The 19,738-nt window shown below is 41.0% G+C and overlaps 1 protein-coding gene across 2 annotated transcripts in view; it reads right to left on the reverse strand.

Moving 5' to 3' along the window:
* The window catches only part of cgnl1 (cingulin-like 1), a 30,425-nt gene extending 12,107 nt beyond the window's left edge, over positions 1–18,318 (reverse strand). Inside the window, exons 1-8 of one of the 2 annotated variants that reach the window (XM_039795043.1) lie at positions 18,132–18,318; positions 13,727–15,419; positions 13,409–13,503; positions 11,679–11,784; positions 11,030–11,131; positions 10,361–10,497; positions 8,412–8,550; positions 7,478–7,690 (exon numbers count right to left, since the gene is read on the reverse strand). In XM_039795043.1, coding sequence (XP_039650977.1) covers positions 7,478–7,690; positions 8,412–8,550; positions 10,361–10,497; positions 11,030–11,131; positions 11,679–11,784; positions 13,409–13,503; positions 13,727–15,367 — 2,433 coding nt within the window. In that variant the 5' untranslated portion in view covers positions 15,368–15,419; positions 18,132–18,318. The remainder of the gene's footprint in view (positions 1–7,477; positions 7,691–8,411; positions 8,551–10,360; positions 10,498–11,029; positions 11,132–11,678; positions 11,785–13,408; positions 13,504–13,726; positions 15,420–18,131) is intronic. The other variant, XM_039795042.1, reaches the window with a different exon arrangement.
* Positions 18,319–19,738: the final 1,420 nt, after the last annotated feature.

Here is a 19,738-nt window from a genome sequence, read left to right on the forward strand (position 1 = left end):
AACTAACTTTGTTCGCTCCACGAATGCTGAAGTATGTGTCTCAGGTCGTGTGCTGTGGTGAAATCTTGGCACTCCGTTATTCCCACCAAATAAGCTAACAGCATAACAAAAGAGCTGATGGCCTAAAGATAAATACATTTGCAACAAACCTGCAACAGAAATCTGCAACCAAACAGAGTGTAGATCGTTTTCCTACACTTATTCATTCCATATTTCAGAGAACTGTATTTTCTATAAATGCCAGCAAGATTAATTCCGTTATCAGGTATACAGGCAACACCATAATACTGCACATACATTTTCATAGAACCATTTGAGCTACAAGTAACCAAGTTTAAATACAACTCTGAGAGAGCCACTTTGAGCAGGTAAAGAGGTAAATATCATCCAAAATTACTGCAAACAGACAGGCAGTTTGTCCACATTAAGACATTTTGCCACAAAACCAGCTTCTTAGATGTTGACATTTTCTTCCCTCCCCATTCCTGATGTTGCTCTGCTTGTGCTTTGTTTTCCTTTTTTGAAGACAAACATGTTGAAGGTATTCCCCCCATATGTTTTCCCCCAGTCCACCATCTGGCAAACTATGAAAACAACATGGCGCACAAACCAACAGAATGGCGCACAATATAACATGCAGTGCAATATTATGTTTCAAATGTTACAGCAACTGCGAAAACACAATTACTGTGATTTCACTTACAAAAAGGGGCCCACAGCAACAACTGCTTAATTCCCTCTCTCTTTCCTGTTCTTCCTGTCGTATATATTCACCGACACTTGTTCACAAATTGCATACATCACCAATATCTGTTCATTTAACTTACCTTTTTTTCGCACTACAAACCAAAGTGTATGATTCTCTGTTTTTTAGACCAATTGTTGCAAAACCATAACCTCCACCTTACCGTCACCTGCAGATTGCACTACTGATTCAACACAGGAAGCATCAATATCCACCTGCTGTCTCTGCACTACCACAAGCATCTATAGTTTATCTGTTTCTAGTTGTCTTCATTGAAATACATGTTATTACCTTACAACTTCAGTCTAAACAAAGAGATTATAGCTTTGCAGAGGTGCAAAAATATGCATGGCAGGCTATAATGAGCCTTTTAACTATAGACCAGCTACACTCTAAGTGTTGTAGACATGTATTTTATGTTTATAGGATAGTTAGCAGCTAACTGTTTGGGTGGCTGGAGATAAAATGTCACCGATCCTGTTTTTTCCTTAACCTCGGTTTGAGCTGACAGCTGAAGTGAAGTAGCCTCGTTGTGTCAAATAAAAATTCCTTTGTTTCCTTTGACGGAAAGAGGCTACAAATCCAAATATGACATAATAAAATAAAACTGTCCAAGGTCATTCAGAGTACACGTAATTTAATATATGGTTTCACATTACATGAACTTAACCTTCATATCAGGAGAATTTTTTATTATTATTTTTTTTTTTTATTTTAAACCCCCCTTGGCAGTGTGGAAGCCTTTATTTGCTCTGCCAGCACAAAGTGTGTTTTACAAATACAACAGCATTCCTCATTAAATAATGTACCCAGACCTGAGGTTAACTGAACAGAAGGCCTGTCATGGAGTGAAAGGAAGGATTGAAGTAGAAATTAAAACGCGACAGCTGAGAAGCTTTGGCATCTCTTTGGTCGAATGAGGACGGTAACCAAATCTTGTCATGTACTCAGAGAAATGGGATCAAAAACCGGCTTTTAAAAAAAGTCTGTGCAAAGCCAAACTGCAAGCTTGCTGAGATTGTGCCGTAAGAGACATTGAGGTTTCTGAATTAAAAATAAAAAGAGAATTTAGGAAAATTGCTTCCTAAAATAACTTTTGTTTTGTTTTTTAAAAGTCCCAAGTCCTCAAAGTGACCTTGAAGTGTCACATTTAACTCTTTGGGATCCACCTGTTGACACCACAAAGACTATTTCCTGACAACTACACCCACAAACGCAATCGTCATAAATGAGCATGGCTGTAAGACAAACATGTTTTCATGTGCCTTCATCACAGTACACCTAGCTTGCAAGATTAGTAAACTACTAATTCTTTAGAAAAAAAGTGAACACAGCATATTAATCCCAAAACCTGTAAGAGCACTCCCTGTAGTAAAGGCAGAATTATATTTAATAGCAATCATTTATTTTTGGGTTTCCTGAGACCAGATTTGATTAAACTGGGTTATGTGCTCACCACTTTGAAGTTATTAAAAACTTTAGGATAATCTAATACAGAGTCTTTTATTTCTGTAAAATATTCAGCAAAGATCTGTAAATCCATTCATTTTTCAATGTAAAACTGGATGATGCAATGTAAAAGGCAGAATACGGTATAAAGTATTGCACCAGATGTAGCACTTCTTAAATATAATTACATTTTTACAGAGTATTTATCAAAATTAAGAATGTTAGTTGAGTGTGACTCAAGACTTTGACTTTCAGGCTTCACAGTGCCAATGAAATCATGCACCGCTATCCTGGCTAAAACTCAATCAAAGACAAAGAGGGGAGAAAACTCCTTTTCCATTTTTTCGGGCCAAAGGCCAAAAAAGACAAAGTTTGAATAAACATGTGAGCGAGAGAAGGAACGCCCAAAATCCACATCCCACACAACAGTTCAAGTGTGGAGACCAACAACTCAAACATGGAGATCTCAGCCCAAGCTATACACATTAACAGTGAAGTCCAAATTCATGTTCTGAATTTGTCAGCTGGCATAGTTACAAATACAAGATCAAAATGGAATGTAAAAATGATAACAGGCCGCTTGATTCTGGTTCATTATTTCATGGTCTTGTGGATTACAAAAAAGGCAGAACATCAAAACATTGTAAAAAAAAAAAAACTAAAAACATGTAAAACATGAACAATCGCCTACAACTTCACAATAAGACACACTGACTGCCTTTAAAAGCATTGCTTGATGAATGCAACCGCTCAGGTTTTAACTAGGGCTGCACAATTAATTGCAATTTTATCAAAATCGCAATATGGACTAGTGCAATATCCAAGTCACAGGGGGGGTGGCGCAATATTTGTTAAAGGCAAACGATGTGTTAAACCATTCTAAAGTAAGTATTGTGGTGCTACAGAGATGTCCCAGCCTACAAATCCTATCCTACAGACTAAAGAAAAATTCTTTGTTTGGTACAGATCCTCGCAAAAATCACACTTTTAATTTTTTAGATTTTCAGATTTTTCAATGAAAATGAGAATGATACAAAAATGACAATTCCCTTCAATATCGTGAATCATAATGCAATCGCAATATCACTCAAAATTAAAAATTAATTAATTACAATTAAATATTTTCCTTATATCGTGCAGCCTTAGTTTTAACCACTAGTTAATATGGGAGATGTGTATTTAACTTGACTCCTGCAAGTTGTTTTGGCAGATTATGCTTCCACCACATCAGTGCTCACAGGCAGTGAGGTAAAGGAACAACTAGTCTTGCATTGTCAGACCTCCAGATCTCCACAGCACTGCAGTTAGGAACAACAAACACTTAAATCCAGCCACAGCCTGGTTTCACATAAATGTGATCATTATATGGCCGTGCAGCAAATGCTACTGTATTTAGTTCCCCTTTAAGTGTCAAACTATAAAGTTATCATTAAAGCTATTTGAAAACCAATACGGATACATGGCCAACTCCTTGCCATCTCTGTCAAGATCCAGAAACTCTCTCCATCATTTCCTTCCTCACTCTCTGCCCTGTGTCTCCTTCCTCCTCTTTCCAGTCGCCTGCTAAATCAGCTACTAAAGCTACGCTGGGAAATATAGTGCTATCATCAAACACACAGACTCATGCGGGAGTCTTTACTTTCAAAACAAGCCCGAGGGGGAACTCTTCTCTGAGCCACGTAAGTTTGATGATCAGACAGTGAGACTTTAGTTCACACACTGGCAGAGATTACTCGAGAGGCAGGCTGAGATATGGCCGAGAATGGCACAGGCCAGAAAATGAACCGTGTTGGGTGAGCGCGGAATCACTGCGGAGTCTTCTGTGGAAACTGTGGAGTTAGGAAATGAAAAAATACGGCAATTGGGATTGAGGTTATTGATGAGAGTGTGATAACAATGTGGCCGTGTTACACACTGTGGCTCGAGGCTGTAGGTGAAATAACAAGAGCTGGAAATGGTGTGATAAGCACAAGGCTCGGTCTTTACAGTTAGGAAGGGGGAGTACAGCTGAGACCTATTAAAGCCTCTGACACTGAGAATCCGGAGTGCCGCAGAGATGGAGATGCAACTGCAGCACCCTGAAGAGGCATAAATGAAAAGATCCGAGCATCTCCCGCAGGTCGGAGCGGGTGCACTGTAACAGAGCTGGAGCTGAGTGAAGAAGGAGGTCTACAGGGTGCACATTCTCCACTTTGACCCCGACATTCCTGGAAACAGACACTTCTCTCTACTCGCCGCACCTCATCTTTCCACATTCTTTGCATACCAGCACATGCTGACAAGATCAAATCCACTTCTAAATGTGCAGACGCCTTTTGTTACAGAGCATTTAAGAACTCTGGTAAGTATTACTTAAAATAAGCAAATTCACATCTCCTCAAGAAAGTATGAACAAGATTTTTCATCCTTGATAAAATTCCAGATTTGAGCTCATTGAAAACACAATGCAGCTTTCAATTTAAGACACAAAACAGGCCCCCCGCTCCTTTCAGGGGGTCAGCCACGCATCCCCTTTTCTACAGCATACTGACCCACTTATTCAGTATGTCCCAACCCCCGCTGCTATTATTGTGTGAAACAAACTCATCATTCATCATCGACTGAGGTCCGCAATCACCCCCTCTTTCAGGGCACAGAAAGAAGAGGGGACACGATGCAATTCAGGAACAGCAGCTCATTAGATTAGTGATGGCTTGCCACTGCAATTAACTAGTATACAGAGCAACTCAGTGCTCCAGTTTCCAGCATTCTTCTTCGCTTGGGCTGCTCTGGTCAACGGAAACACCAGGGCCACTCAAAGAAGGAAAGCAGCACTTTGGTTCGAGATGGGGCACAAAAATAAAAAGATGCAGAGTTCACTCCAGCTCTTTTCCTCAGTCTGAAAGCCTCATACAAAGTAGAAGCATACATGAGATAATAAACAGTTTTAATGTCAGGCGTTTTCATAAGCTGCAGTTTAGACTATTGGCCACATGCAGTGACCATTTGAACTTCAAAAGGCTTTGGGTTTCATGGTGAGATTTAGTTTACCATTTTGCAAGATTTATTTTGGTATTTGTGCCTCTATCACGCTTTATTATCATTACACAGAAAACCATGTCTAGAATAACAGTACTTATTACCTTGCTTTCAATACACTTATTTTGCAGATATGACTACAAAATGAACTTGTTTTGTATATGCTGACTCGTCAAATCTTACTGTATCATCCATTTGCCCATTGACCCAACATAAACAGCGTAAACAGGCAAAGCATAAATGTGCCACTGTATAGATGAATTTGAGTCTTCTAATCTACAAATGCCTCGCAAAGTCTAACCTGAGGACAGAAAATTAATCCAAGGACATAAATTTAAGGTTGCAACGAATGAGAACTTTTTTTATATCTTAAAAGAGAAACAAACAATGACTTCATCTTGCCAAGTGTTTACAAAGCACTGATGACCTACTCCCTCAGGGGAGCAGTACCTCTGTTCGACCAAAGGAAATGTTCTCATAGACTGTTGGTGCAGAGCGCTGCTGTGGACCCCCAACCGGCCTGCAGGAAGCTGAGAACAAGGACAACTTCCACTCTTTGAGACAAACAGGACACACGTGAGTCACACAGCGGCCTACTGGAAACAATGTGTCTTCAGTCCTTTCAGCGTACTGTCTCCTGCCATGCACTGCTGCTCGTTTCATCTTAACTCACCTTCCTCCATTTTTGGAACAACAGTTTAAAAACCCTCTCTGCTCTAAAGAAAATGTACTTCTAATCATTCACTCTTAAATAATGACTGGTTCAATAAGGATAATAAATTATGATGTGCACTATTTCAGAAGTTTATTTCTTGGCAATGTAGTAAAAACAGAACTGTGTCCAAGTCTGTTTTGGAGAATATCAGGGCCTTTAATAAGAGACTTGCTACTAAGCTATGGTGACCTTGCCAGTAAGGCAACTCTTAAATATGTCATATACAGCTAAATGTTATAATCAAACATCATTCTTCCAGTAAAATGTTCCTCCCTAGAGAACAAGCTGAGATAAGAAAACCCCTCCACACTTGACTGGCGAGAAGGACTTCCCATAAAAAACGATGACGAGCTACATTTACCAGCTCAATAGCGTTTCATTTTCATTTTATCAGTTTGCTCTGTTGACGCAGCTCAAGTGTGTGAACTCAAGCTGAGCTCAATTTCCACTGCGTCATTAAAAAAAAAAAAACTTCTTACTGCTTCAGGTGAATATCCTATTCTATGCTGATCATTGTGTTTAAACTACTTTGTTTATAGATAGATAGATTTTTATTGATCCCAAAAAATGGGATCAATAAAATGCAGTGTGATTACATCACCATTAAAAACTGGAATGTTTAAGCTTTTTATCATCAGCAAATCTCTGCAAGCCAGTAAAACCAAATCATGGAATCAATGATTTATGACTAATAGAGCAAGATATGCACAAAACATCTGCGCATAACATTATGAAATCTATTCATGTACATGGAACTTACAGGGTTAACAGAACTGGGAGCTCTGTAAATATTGAAAAGTCAACTGCTAACTTGTCTTTAACTTGTCATGTACATGAGGCTACAGTGGGGCTACTGAGGCAGGTTTGAGAAACTATTATTCACCAAAGGAGACTGAAGAGTATTATGCTAAATGCACGTCTGTGAAATAATGTTGTTGGATGATAATATTAAAAAAAAAGTTAAAATATTATAATATAAAATATTATTTTACTCAGGACTTTTCTTTGCACTCTGATCATTGCCTTCTACAGTAAATGGTAAATGGACTGCATTTATATAGCGCTTTTCTACCTTACCGGACAAAGCGCTTTACAATTTGCCTCGTTTTTACATATTCACAAACACACATTCATACACCGATTGTGGTGGACCTGCAAATTGTATATTGCCATCTTTAATTCTACATTTCTTAAAAATTGCAACAGAGACAGTGAAACAAGGCCTCTTTGCTTCCTTTTCCAGCTCTTTTTGCAAATCCTTTCCACAGAAATGAATACAGTACAGTATATCCTACCTGGTCTATACCAGTGTCTCAGTATTTGCAGAACCAATTGCCCTACGGGGACAAATAGAAGTCTAAACTAAAACTATTTGGACACAAACACGCACACGCACAGTTACAGCTCCCCTGATGCGCTGCTTATCTCCACACTCCTCTGTGACAGGGTGTGTTTCTGGAGTGGGGGAGGGCGAGAGCAAAAGGAAATGAGTAGGAGGGAACACAGGGAGTCAAACTGGATGGGAGGGAAACAAACGGGAGGCTGATTACCTGCTTAGCCTCCATCAAAGAAGTCTGCAGCCTGCTTATTTCTTTTTCATACTGGTCCCTCATCTTGTCCACCTCCTGGTCATGAGCGGCCACTTCCTCCTTCAGGGCTCCTTTCAGAGCTGTCAGCTCCCTCTCTCTCCTCCTCAGCACCTCCTCCTGCTCCTCCTTGGCCAGGAAAACTTCCTGCATCTCCATCTTCAGTTGCATCATGTCCTGTGGAAAATAAAGACTTGCTATCTTTTTATCACTTCAGAATCAGACTGGAGTTGACCTGCCGACTTTGACTGTGAGCCTTAAGTTTGCTCTTGCCTACACTGACACTTCTCACTGCAACCCCATTTATTGAACCGTTTATAGATCAAAAATGTAGAGCTAAAGACAAGACAGAATATGGACCTTTTGGGAAATAATCAATAACAGCAATGTGGTCATTCTACAGTTCCAATATTGTGTTCAGCTGTATTCCCATTGAGATAGTTTATTCTGTAGTGTCTCCAGAGAGAAATCTTTAAGATAAAGCCGTCACCATATGGAGTTGCTCTGGTTTTACGGAAATGTTTTTCGGCAAACTAAAATGCATTCTGTGTTATTTCAGTGTGACAAACAATATACATTTTGCAGTATAGGATGTAACAAATCGTTGAGCCCATCCATACAGGCTGGTCTCTACACTGGTTGCATGAAAGTTAAAACTTTTAAATACAGTGTGAAACAAACAGCACCTTAATGTTCACTTACTCCAAAGCAACATTTTACCATATGGTTTATGTACGTGGTTTTAGTATTCAGGAGGCAGAGTAGAAAAGCTTTTGTCTTTCATTGCGGTTTTGGTGAGGTAGTTCAGCCACATGTTCTAAGAGCTTAGAGCAAAAAAATAAATAAATAAATAAAAATAAAAGTATTCTTCTTTTAAAAACAATCAACACTGCATTACCGCCATGATGATGTCTTTTTCGCCATCTGCAGCTGACTTCTTGGCTAAGTCGAGCTCGTCGTGCATCTCTGACAGCTGGTCCTGCAGGTCTCTGATCTCGGTCTGGTGTTGCTCCCTCTCCATCTTCACCTGGAACAGCCTGATAAACCACGTGACATGTCACAACACAGTACAGGCACTCTACATACTGTGTATATGCACATACACACCTGCACTTTAATTAGCACATGTATACAAATGGCAGCACCTTTGCTGGGTCTAAATATGAGGTCTATAGAGCACAGGGGTTAAAACGAATACCTGAACAATGGCAAACCAATAATGTCTAAACTGCCTCAACACAACAACACTGAGGGGAGAGGGTGATAATTGATGTGAGGCACCTCAAACAAATCACCACGCAGTAATGTACACTGAAGCAGAACATCTATTCCTGTTGTAAAAAAAAAATAGACTAATGATGTTGTGTATTGGGCCATTCATCCTGTGAAAGAAACAGTGAAGGTGAAACTACGGCTGATAATCAACTGAAAAACAAAACTTCAATTAAAACTTTGAGAAGTGAAATATCCTGTATTCAAAGAACAAAAAAAGTATTGAGAATAATGGCCCAACAGAAAAGAAGGCAGACATAGTAGATAGTAGAGTAGCAAGGAAAATCCCCAAAGATTTAAAAAACCTTTAGCTTAAACATAAGCAACGTTCCTACTATTCCCATCTAAAACATTCAGAACCAGCTAACTTAAAGGGGCAAAAATTAAGCTGGACAGTTAGTGCTGTCAGAATGAATAGTAAATCAGTCACCAAGAACACATTAACGTGGAGGTTGAAAGATAAACCGAACAAACCAGAGGAGACACAAAGGGCTGTATAATAAGACAGAGGTAACCACTTCAGTAACTATCAACAGTCTGAGTGGATTTATAAACAGACATCATACACTGTTTTCAGCGTGACAGTACATGGAAGTCAGGTTACGGCAGCTTTTACTTCAAAAGCAACAGCTGATAAACACATCAAGCTAAGTATTATCATCATTTATTATTATATGACCTGGGGAAGGTGTTAACAGCAGCAGGGTTCAGCAGGGATCAGTAGCGCAGCAACAAGATCATGATCCCTCACCAGCTTCCCACTACAAACACTGCCAGTTGTGTTTACAGGAGCAGAGAGTACAACCCAGAGATGGGGACTCGAGTCTGAGACTCGGATTCGAGTCGCACTTAAGTCGCACAAACAGCTGACTTCAGACTTCAAACTGCTTATTGTGCGTAATTTGGACTGACACTGAGATGCATGTTGTTCTGTAACTGCTGTGGCGCTGCCCCTATTCTCTTGATTTCCACTTCGACATTAGAAATGACGCTATATTTAGCATATATCATCACAGGTAACAAGCTAACCATCGCAAAGTGTTGTGCTAATGCTGGGAACAGGCACATTGTATCTTTATAGTTGTATCCATATGATGTGACAGACTTAGGTTAATATTTCACCAGGTCCGAGGGCTAGAGGGATGTGTTAAATAGACCCCATAAAGTTATCCTACAACTGATTTTAATACTGTACTGTCTGGAAATGCTTTGAATTCATAAGATTTATGGGACAGATCAGATGGCCAGAGACTTGAGACTTGACTTGGACTCGTGGCAAAAGACTTGAGACTTGACTTGGACTCGAGCTCCAAGACTTGAGACTCAACTTGGACTTCCAAAAAATGACTTGTGAAAATCTCTGGTACAACCAAGATGGAGATACCAGTGACTGGAGCAGAACTTGGGTGTTGTGGCTCTTAACCAAATTAACAGAAGTAAAAAAAATAAATAAATAAAAAAAAAGTACTGGCATTGACAATAAAAACAGTAAACACAACAAAGCTACGCTAATCGATTAATCTTCGCTTATCATTATTGACCGGTCATTGTCCCGAATTGCCACTGTGGACTTACTCTTCCACTGTGGTCTGGAGCTCGACCTCTGTTTTAGCTAGTTTTTCCTTCAGACGCTTGCACTCCTCTGCACTCCGCTCCAGCTCCTGCTGCAGCTCCTTCAAACCTGCTACTGTCCTCTTGTCAGCCTGATTCTTCTGTTGGTGAAACACACATATATTCATGTTGACATTTCAGTTTCAGTGTAGATACACATATCTAGTCTTTTACATCTCCTGCACCAAGCTTTCGGGTTTTGGATTGAACTGATGTCATTGTTTCAACCAGTTTGATAAAATCATAAAGACATGGTCTTTTCTTTTTTTTAGCGGGATCCGTTTCTAACATTGCAAACAAGGATCCCAATTATATGGAAAAGCAGCATATAAGATACCCATGTTATAAAAAAATAAATAAAAAAAAGACCTGAAAAGTAAATTCAAAGCAAACCACACTGTTTTGAATTACCACTTACTTTATTTTATACACCTATTCACTACAGAATTACAGGTTTTCACTTACCAATTCAAACCAGTAGTTCAAGAATATCTCTTTAAATTCAATAAGTTTAACAGTAATCCCTTAAACCTACTGCCCAAACAAACCCTTTATTAAAGGATATTCTCAAACAACAAGTTCGGCAATAAACCGACACACAACATAAACAGGCTGGTGTCAGGCTGTTATTACCGTGGTTTGGTCCTCAAGTTGTCTCTTCAGTTCGGCCATTTCTTTCCCCAGCTCCTCATTTTGCTCCTTCAGAGCTTTGGTCTGCGCAGCAAAGTCCAGGGGCTGACAGAAGGAGACAGAGGTTTTAGAGTTGCTTATTTCTTATTGATCCATTATGAATAAAAATACAAACTGAATATTTGGACTCCGGCATCAGCACTCAGTTATTTAGTAAAGGGTAAATATTCAATAGCTGACAGTGCAAAGTAAACAGTCGGGAGTGCTAAAGCCTCAGAGAGATAATATGCACACAGTTTTAAAAAGGTCTCCTAAAATCTCTTTGAGACCACAATTTTCTTCAGTGGTTTGAATCAAATGGGATGTAAATGAAATATTTACATGGAAATTCATGTTAGCACATATAAGTAAATAATACAAATAATAAGTTTGTTTGTTAACTAGTTCGGCTATACTTTGGGAAGCTGAACCCTTAAACATGCATCTCTCACCCATTTAGTGGTAGAAAGCTAAATCATGACGGTAAAACTTCACTTTTACAACCCCAACATTATGATTTCAATATAAAACAATATGTAAAGATTGCAGAGGAGACCATTTATGGGTTCTTTAACTGTTAGTTGTGCACAGTTAAGATACAACAATGTCTCACTTTGTTGTCGCCTTGTGCGCTAGCCGTAGCTCGAGACTTCAACGTCTGTATCTTCTCAAAGACAAGGTTGACCTTTCTCTTCGTCGTTTCATCATTATCGCTGCTTCTGCACACGCACACGCGCGCACACACACACACACACACACACACACACACACACACACACACACACACACACACACACACACACACACACACACACACACACACACACACACACACACACACACACACACACACACACACACACACACACATTAAAAAAACAAAAACCTTTCTGTGTTTAGGGGATCAAGAATTAATTTCAGGCTGTTCTGGGAAAAGAGTAAGTTATTCCCAGCTTAGACAGAAAGGATCATACTGCTTTGATGTGATCACCTCACAGCACAAACAGCTTCATTAGACCCATCCAATAAATTATGAGCCACATGAGTGGAAGAATCAACCATATGGGTAGTATACATATAACCCTAACCCAAAACTAAAAATGTTGCAGCAAGCATGCAGGGGTTATGTATCGTATATCTATGTATGTCCTATATTTAAAAAAATAAAATGGCAACCATTTACAGTTTTGGTCAGTAAAATCCTTCCTAAACCTAAACATCAACTTAGAGCTAAGAAAAGCAGCTTTGTCTTGAATGAGCCTTTAGGAGTTTATCGCCAGACGTTTAAAAGCCCAAAGACGGGAGGATTTTCTCAACCCACTATTACTCCTTCAGTTAAAGTGAAAACATCAGAATCCACAAAACTGGAGTTACACCACTTTCACGTGACAACAGTGATATATTATTTCAATAAATTACATGGCTGACACAGATGGCCAACTCCTCCCCACACACACACACACACACCAACCCCAAACCTCTTCTACAGATGATTTTCATTAAACCTTTATAACCCCCTTTTGGTGAATGTTTGTCTTCAGAGGCCTTGGGAATGTAGCTCAGTTTCAGCCCCAGCCCTTCCATCTGTGTTTCCTTTCCTTTGTCCTGTGACTCCTGACCTGTGGCCCGACACACCCAACCAGTTTCCTGCTCTCTTTCCATATCATCACAAGTCTGCAGCACATGCAAGATATGTAGAAACTTGCAAATCGTTTCTAACTGTAAAATCACACAACTAATACAACAACTGCAGAGTACAGTGTAACTGGCATTTGTCTTTCACTTTCAACATTCTCCAGAAACAATTCCTGACAGTCTTCTACCATACTGTAAGTAAATGACTGCAAACAATGCATAAACCATCATATCCTTTAAAATCTGAACTGCATTTAACCTGTAAACCCAGCATGCCTTTCCTTGACAGGCAGTACGTGTCTGATTACAGAAGCAAACAGAACGTTTTCGCACTACACTAATGAGAAAGCAGATAGAGAAAGTGGGATTCTGCAAAGAAAAGAATTCCAGACAGCTGGACCTCTCGCAGCCTGGTTGGGAGGGTAAGAACACATTCCTTAACTTTTATCACAAACAGTCCAACTCTGATAAAAAAAAAACACGAAACAGTCTATTCCTTTATGATGCATTGCCTTATGTTGGAATATGTTGGATTTGGGCTTTAGAGTGAACAATATGCTCAATTCATGATTCAACTGACAGCCAAGGATTAAAGACTAGAACATTTTTTAACAATATTTGGTCTTTTATTTATTTATTTTTTTATCAATATGAGCAAATAAAGCTAACAAGTACATTGATAAGAACAGATAAGTCAAGATAACTCACCCATCCTTGAGGTAATTGAACAGAATTAGTTTTGCGGTCTCTTCGTGGGTTTGTTGTGAAAGCTCCCGTTGACCTTTCAGAAGATCAGGTGTTGCCTGAAAATGAGAGGGAGATCATAATGAAATAAGAAAGATCTTAAGAAAGCAAAAAATATTCACATATTCTTATTTCGATATGACTGAACAGATGGTCACCTGCTGGAAAATATACTTACAGTATATTTGAGGTAAAATAAGACATGTAAAAAAAAAAAAGAAGTAATTTCAGATTCCAAATGTAAGAGCCAATCGTAATATTACAGCAAAGATCTCTTTTTACCTGAACATCTGCCTCTGTACTGGGCTTTTTGTCTCCGGTGGAAGTAGGCTTGGATAGCGATGTTGACAGCGATGTTGTCGAAACATTTCCAGCTGAGGAGGCACTGTCCTTGCTCTCCTTACTCTTGAATGGTAGTGCAGAGGTGCGAGTCTGTGGCTTTTTGTAACCCTGTATGGCGCCGACACCTTTAGAGATGGTGCTCTGTGGGGAGCCGGGCGCACTCTTGACACAAGTTGTAGCCTTACCATCTACAGCCGTGAGCCAGGAGTCCTGACCGCTGGCTGTTTTCTGCAGCCGTAGCTGTGAGGGACGCAGAACCTGCTCCATTGATGTGCCTCTCTGGCTGCTAAACCCGTCCATGTAGCTAGAGCCATCTGGCAGGCCGAAGGCGCTATCCACACTGCGGGAGCGCTTCCTGTCCTCGGGATTGATCCGGTTCCTGCGCCCCGCCCTGCCCCTGCGCTGGTGGCTGCCATCTTTGCCATCAAACTTCTCAATGAGCTCATCAACACCAGGAATGGAACCTGTGTCAATGTCTCTGCCTGAACCTGGGAGGAAAGGGATGTAGCGGCGGTTCTCGTGACGGTTGATGCTGTCTGCGTACAGGGCATCCATCTGTTCGTCCACCAGAGCCTTAGGGATTGAAGATGAGGAGGAGTGGCGGGAACGGGATGAGGACTGAAGAACTGGACCACTGGAGTCAGTCCTGCGAAGAGGAAGGACATCAGGCTCACGCCGGCTGCGCTCGAGGCTGGAGTTGGCGCTGCTCATAGAAGTGGGGGATCTGCACGATGTCTTGCTCTGCTCACTTGTGGGACTCGACAAGGTGGAGGGCTGAGGCTGGTCTGGCACTGGTTGCTGCTGAGTTTTAGAGCCTAACCTGGACAGAGGCGGATTCAGGTTGGCGAGACGATGGTTGGACTGCGGCTGAGCCACTTGTGATTGTGGCCTGATCTGAGGCTGAGCGAGCTGGGCTGGAGGCAAAGACTGGGGCTGTGACTTTGGCTTTGGAAGGGCTGTCTCACTTCGGCTCTGTGATGGAAGTTGCCTTTTCTCTTGCTGCGCAGGAGCTTTATTCCGGTCCAGGCTTGATGACTTGGTGTTGGATGGTGCAGGTGCAGCAGATTTGGAAGAGGAACTCTGGTGTTGGTTCCCAGTCTCAGCCAGAGGCATTGAAGGCAGGCTGTGGAAACTGTCAAGGTTCAGGGAGTTGTTCTCTGGATCATACGGCTGCAGTAACTCAGGGTGCTTCTGAAAGTTCAGAAGGGAGGATGGTTTCTTTCCTTGTGAATCTGCTATGCCATTTTCAGGGCCAGCGTAATGGGTCTTCTGAGACCTGTACTCCATGAAGGGGCTGTTGGATCCAGCCTCCTTTCCTCCCTTGAAATCATACTCCTGGTAGTTCTCAATGAAAGAGCCCTCTGTCTCGATGTACCCATTACTGTTAGGGTCGATAAAGGATTGAGGACCCCTGTCCTGGTTGTTGAGAACTACGTAGGGGTGTCCATCTATACCCTGGACACGGATGCTGAGACCGTATGTACCAGCTCCATTACTGTGGGGCCTGGAGGGGCGGGACGGCTGAGTTTGGCCCCGCTGTGGTCCGCTGTTAGGAATGCCAGTCACTCTGTATGACTCCATCAGGAATGCAGAAGGAAAATAAATTCCTCTCCCTGGATCAGGTGGCCCACCTCTGCAAGCAAAGATTCAGACAGTTCATTAGACAGAGATAAGACACTACATAATTCAGTAATATCCACAAATGTTTCCCAGTTCCCCACTCAGCCACTAATGAAACATTAAAGCCTCGCCGAGTCACTGCATTTAATTATGTCGTCTGCTTTCATTTGCTTTTCTTGTTTTGCACGAGTGTTAATGTTCCGTTTCATCTCCACAGAGATCTTTTCTGTCAAACTTCTTAGCTAATGTGCTCTGACCAAATGAAGAATGAGACAATAAGCCCTCTATGTTCTAACATCTCAGAACCCATAATATCTCTAAAAAACATGAGTCAACATCAGCCACATTCTTTGCAAAAAATGACCAGGTACTGTTTAGAAAAGCCTTACAAGTGTGTGACTAACAGGTATGGTATAACAGAAGGACGGTTTGTGCATGACAAAGAATATAGGTTGAACAGGTTAAGAGAAAGATAGAAAGATAAAACTCTAACATGAGTTAGTCAGACCTGAGAGAAATGTGAGAGCGTTGTCATCTCTACAAAGCTTTGGAGGGTGTTCATTTTAGAGTGAATGTCGCGGTGTGTGTGTGTGTGTGTGTGTGTGTGTGTGTGTGTGTGTGTGTGTGTGTGTGTGTGTGTGTGTGTGTGTGTGTGTGTGTGTGTGTGTGTGTGTGTGTGTGTGTAATTGCTGTTGTAAATGACATTGTAATTTGTAGCCCACGCTCATGGGATATGTCATGACAAGAGAGCAACAAAATCTTATTCAGCTCACTTTTGTCACATTTATAATAATTGCAGGGTTGTCTAGGGTTGACAGATTTGCAGCATGATCATGAGAACACAGTTGGTAATAAATATCACACTGTGTACAAGTATTCAAGTAAGCTGCTGAATGTTCTTCAGACACATTTATGCCTGGGAAGTCAGTGAAGACAAAGCCATCAGCAGCCAACATGTTTCGCTGGACAATTAGCTTTTAACAGGCTCCTGTTAGCCTTGCTGATAGTGTCCCATTCTACCTGATGTTACAATACAAAGACAGGCCGAGATGGGCCTGGAAGAAGGACACTGATAAGACTGGCAACAAAGCGACAAGCAGGATATATCACATTAGCATGAAATGGGTAAAGACAGACCTACGGACTACGGACAACTGAAAAAAATAGCACCATGTAGTAGGGTTTGGAGACATAACGATATGTACCGTAAAAGGTTTACATTTGTTAACTGACACAGACTTTGCCATACTGGTTGTATTATGTCATTGTGGGTAAGTTGCAAAACAAATTATTAGTTTTTTGGGTTTTTTTATCCATATGATAAAGATTCATCAGGTATTCAATTTGCTGGATTAGTCAACACAGACACAGTCTACACTGATTTTCCCATAAATGTATATGTTAGGATATATATATCAATATTGCAATATAAAGTTACATGCATCCTGATAGAAGATTTAAGAGTTCCTCAGTTCCTCAAGCCACTCAGTTCCTGACACATATGGAATTTGCTTCTTGAAATAGCACCCATTCTGTTTTTTCCCTAAAGGGTAACATTTTATTTCATTAGTGTATTAATCTAATTTAATATAATGTTAGCAGAGGCTGTCTTCGTTTAAGGTGAAGTGTCCAGCCTCTCCTATAAAACACAGCAAGAAACCATTTATTTTACACATTGGCCACTCCTAGCACCACATGAGAATAATTCACCTCAGCTTGATTTTGACAAGTCAATGAGTAGGTTGATTTGTTGATCCTTCAATTAGTTTGAAGAGTGGAAAGCTGACTAATTCGGGGAAGATGAAGGCCAATGTAAAGTGTCCTGTCCAGGAGGAAGAGTGCTGTCGAAGCCTGATTAAAGCTAAAGAAGACACACAATGGACTCTTTCATCCTAAGTGTCACATGCATGCTCCAACAAGTGTGCAACGGTCTTCCTCCCATTGTATTTGTCACTGCAAAAGGTGGAAACCCTGACTGAGCTGTCCCTCATAGAGGCAGTGGTGCCTTCACTGACCCCTGTGCTACCGACCAGAGAGGTCAGCACGGGGCACAGGTTGGATGTCAAGGGCCTGGCTTTGATCTGAGAGGGGACACTCTGCACAGATTTAACAAAGCAGATTCTCCTCATGTGAACTGATACATTTTCTGTATCTGTGGGTCTGTAGCTGCAGTGACTCACATGACTATGAAGAAAACAACAGTTAGAGCAGCAGCTGAGGCCCGACCTTGAAAGAGTGAATGTAAAAGGTTAACTAAGTCACTCAAGACAGCAAGGATTTACACTGTGGGAAAATATAAAGTTACGTAACATGAATGGGGGTTCACTAATCTGGAGCGTCAGGTAAATGCAACGTGAGCGTCCAGGAGCGCGAACACAATTAAAATGCACTAATGTGTAAATGACAAACACAAACAGAGATTTAGAGTTAAATCTGTGTAACCAGCTAACGTTAGTTGACTGAAGTGAAGAAACAGCGGCAGTTTGAGTTGACGCAGTTTCAGGACATTTTACATCGCTGCAACTCAGTGCAACAGGTGGCATGAATCACACCACCAACCTGAGATGTACTGTAAAAAGTATTTCTTTTTTCCACGAGTCCCTTAATTAAGTCAAGTTAATTGTCCTTTTTGCAGTTTGTGCCTCTTGTTGAGTTTAACGGTAACGCTCTCCCAGCAGACATGTAACGTTACAATGAACACTGTCAGCTAACGTTAGTTACTCACCAGCGTCGGTTTTCTCTCTCGCTCAGTTATCGCAGGTTATAAACGTTTGTTTAAAAAAAATAAACGGGTTGAGCAAAGTGCCCACGACACTTCTTCCAAACTTATTTAACTAGCTAGTTCTGTGTTGTTTTCTGAGTGAGAGAGCAGGACAGTTTCAGAAGGACGTCCCGACCCTGCGGGCCGCCCCGCCTCCTGAAACAAGCGCACAAACCCGCCCACCGACTCAAAAACCAGGCCGGCTGGTCCAGGAACAGATTTCCCTTCACGAATCCTACATAAAAACATGAAGCCTTGGCTCGGCTCGGCTTAGCGGGGTCTTAAGAGGTTTCGAAATCAAAGTAGCTGAGACCTGCACACTCACGGAGAAAGTAATGAAAGTATGTTATGTTATGTTTTCTTGTGGTTTGGAAGAAGATGGCCCAACATAAAATAAAGAAATAACTATCTCAAATATAAAAAAAAATGACTGAGCTCATACAATCAGAGTACGTATAAGTACGTATGAGTAACTATTTTGCAATGTAAAAAATGGGGTGGACCCATTAGATATATATCTTTTGGAGAAATACTATACAAATAAGCCAAACACACCCTACTGAAATATTGGAAGATTAAAATAACAAGTTACATAAATATATATTCATTTCTTGAACAAACTAATTTATGAACTATAGGCTATTTAATGCCCTGGGAGAATTGTACACATATGTGCTCCCCTCAAAGTCGATGTCAGTTTAATTAGTTGCGCTCTGCATAAATGCAATTTGCAGCTGCATGTCTTTAAAAACCGAGAGCGTCATCTAGTGGATAGTAGCCTAAACTCAGTGGTTAAATTGGGCCGGGGCTCTCCGGGGCTAAACCCAGGCACATAATCCTGCTTGTTTGTGTCAGGATGTGCCTGCTTGCAGTCAGTTGCCTACTGATGAAAGTGATGCTTATGAAAACATTATATTTCTGACAAGATTTTTTAAATGTCATGTCTATTTTGTCTCGGCGGAGCTGAGATGAGAACAATCGGAACAAGGCCGTATTCTTGTTCAGCTGCTTAATCTCGTTGTCAATCGACCATCGCTCACCACTCGCGCATGCGCATCTAGGTAGGCTCCAGAAAGTGCCATTTAATTGTTTATTTTTCCCCAAAAAATCCCTGGGAGGTATACCCCCGGACACCCCTAGGGAGAGCCCCCCCCCCCCACATAACAAATCCCAATTTAACCCCTGCCTAAACTGATCTGAATGCGGTGAGTTAATGAGAACCTGTGCTGGTGGTAGTAGTACTAGTGAACATGCAAGTCACACAGACCGTGCAGTAAACGCATCAGATATAGATATAGATATAGATATAGAACCTATACTCAGTGAGCATCTTGTGTAATGCACAGGGATGGTAAGAGCTCATTACTGTACATCCTAAAAGCAAACAGAAGGCATGTATTATGCTGAGTGGGATGAGGAAATGTTGAAAAAGGTTCTGGGTGAACTGGAGAGTGAGTATTATTTTAGAAATGAAATGTGTCTGCGGTATGTGTGTACTTTAAGGCGATGTGCAGGACTAAGCAAACAACACTGAGCAGTGATAAATAGTATAGGAAGGCTTAGGAGGAAGG

This window comes from Perca fluviatilis, chromosome 3 (assembly GCF_010015445.1).
Source record: "Perca fluviatilis chromosome 3, GENO_Pfluv_1.0, whole genome shotgun sequence".
Lineage (NCBI taxonomy): Eukaryota > Metazoa > Chordata > Actinopteri > Perciformes > Percidae > Perca > Perca fluviatilis.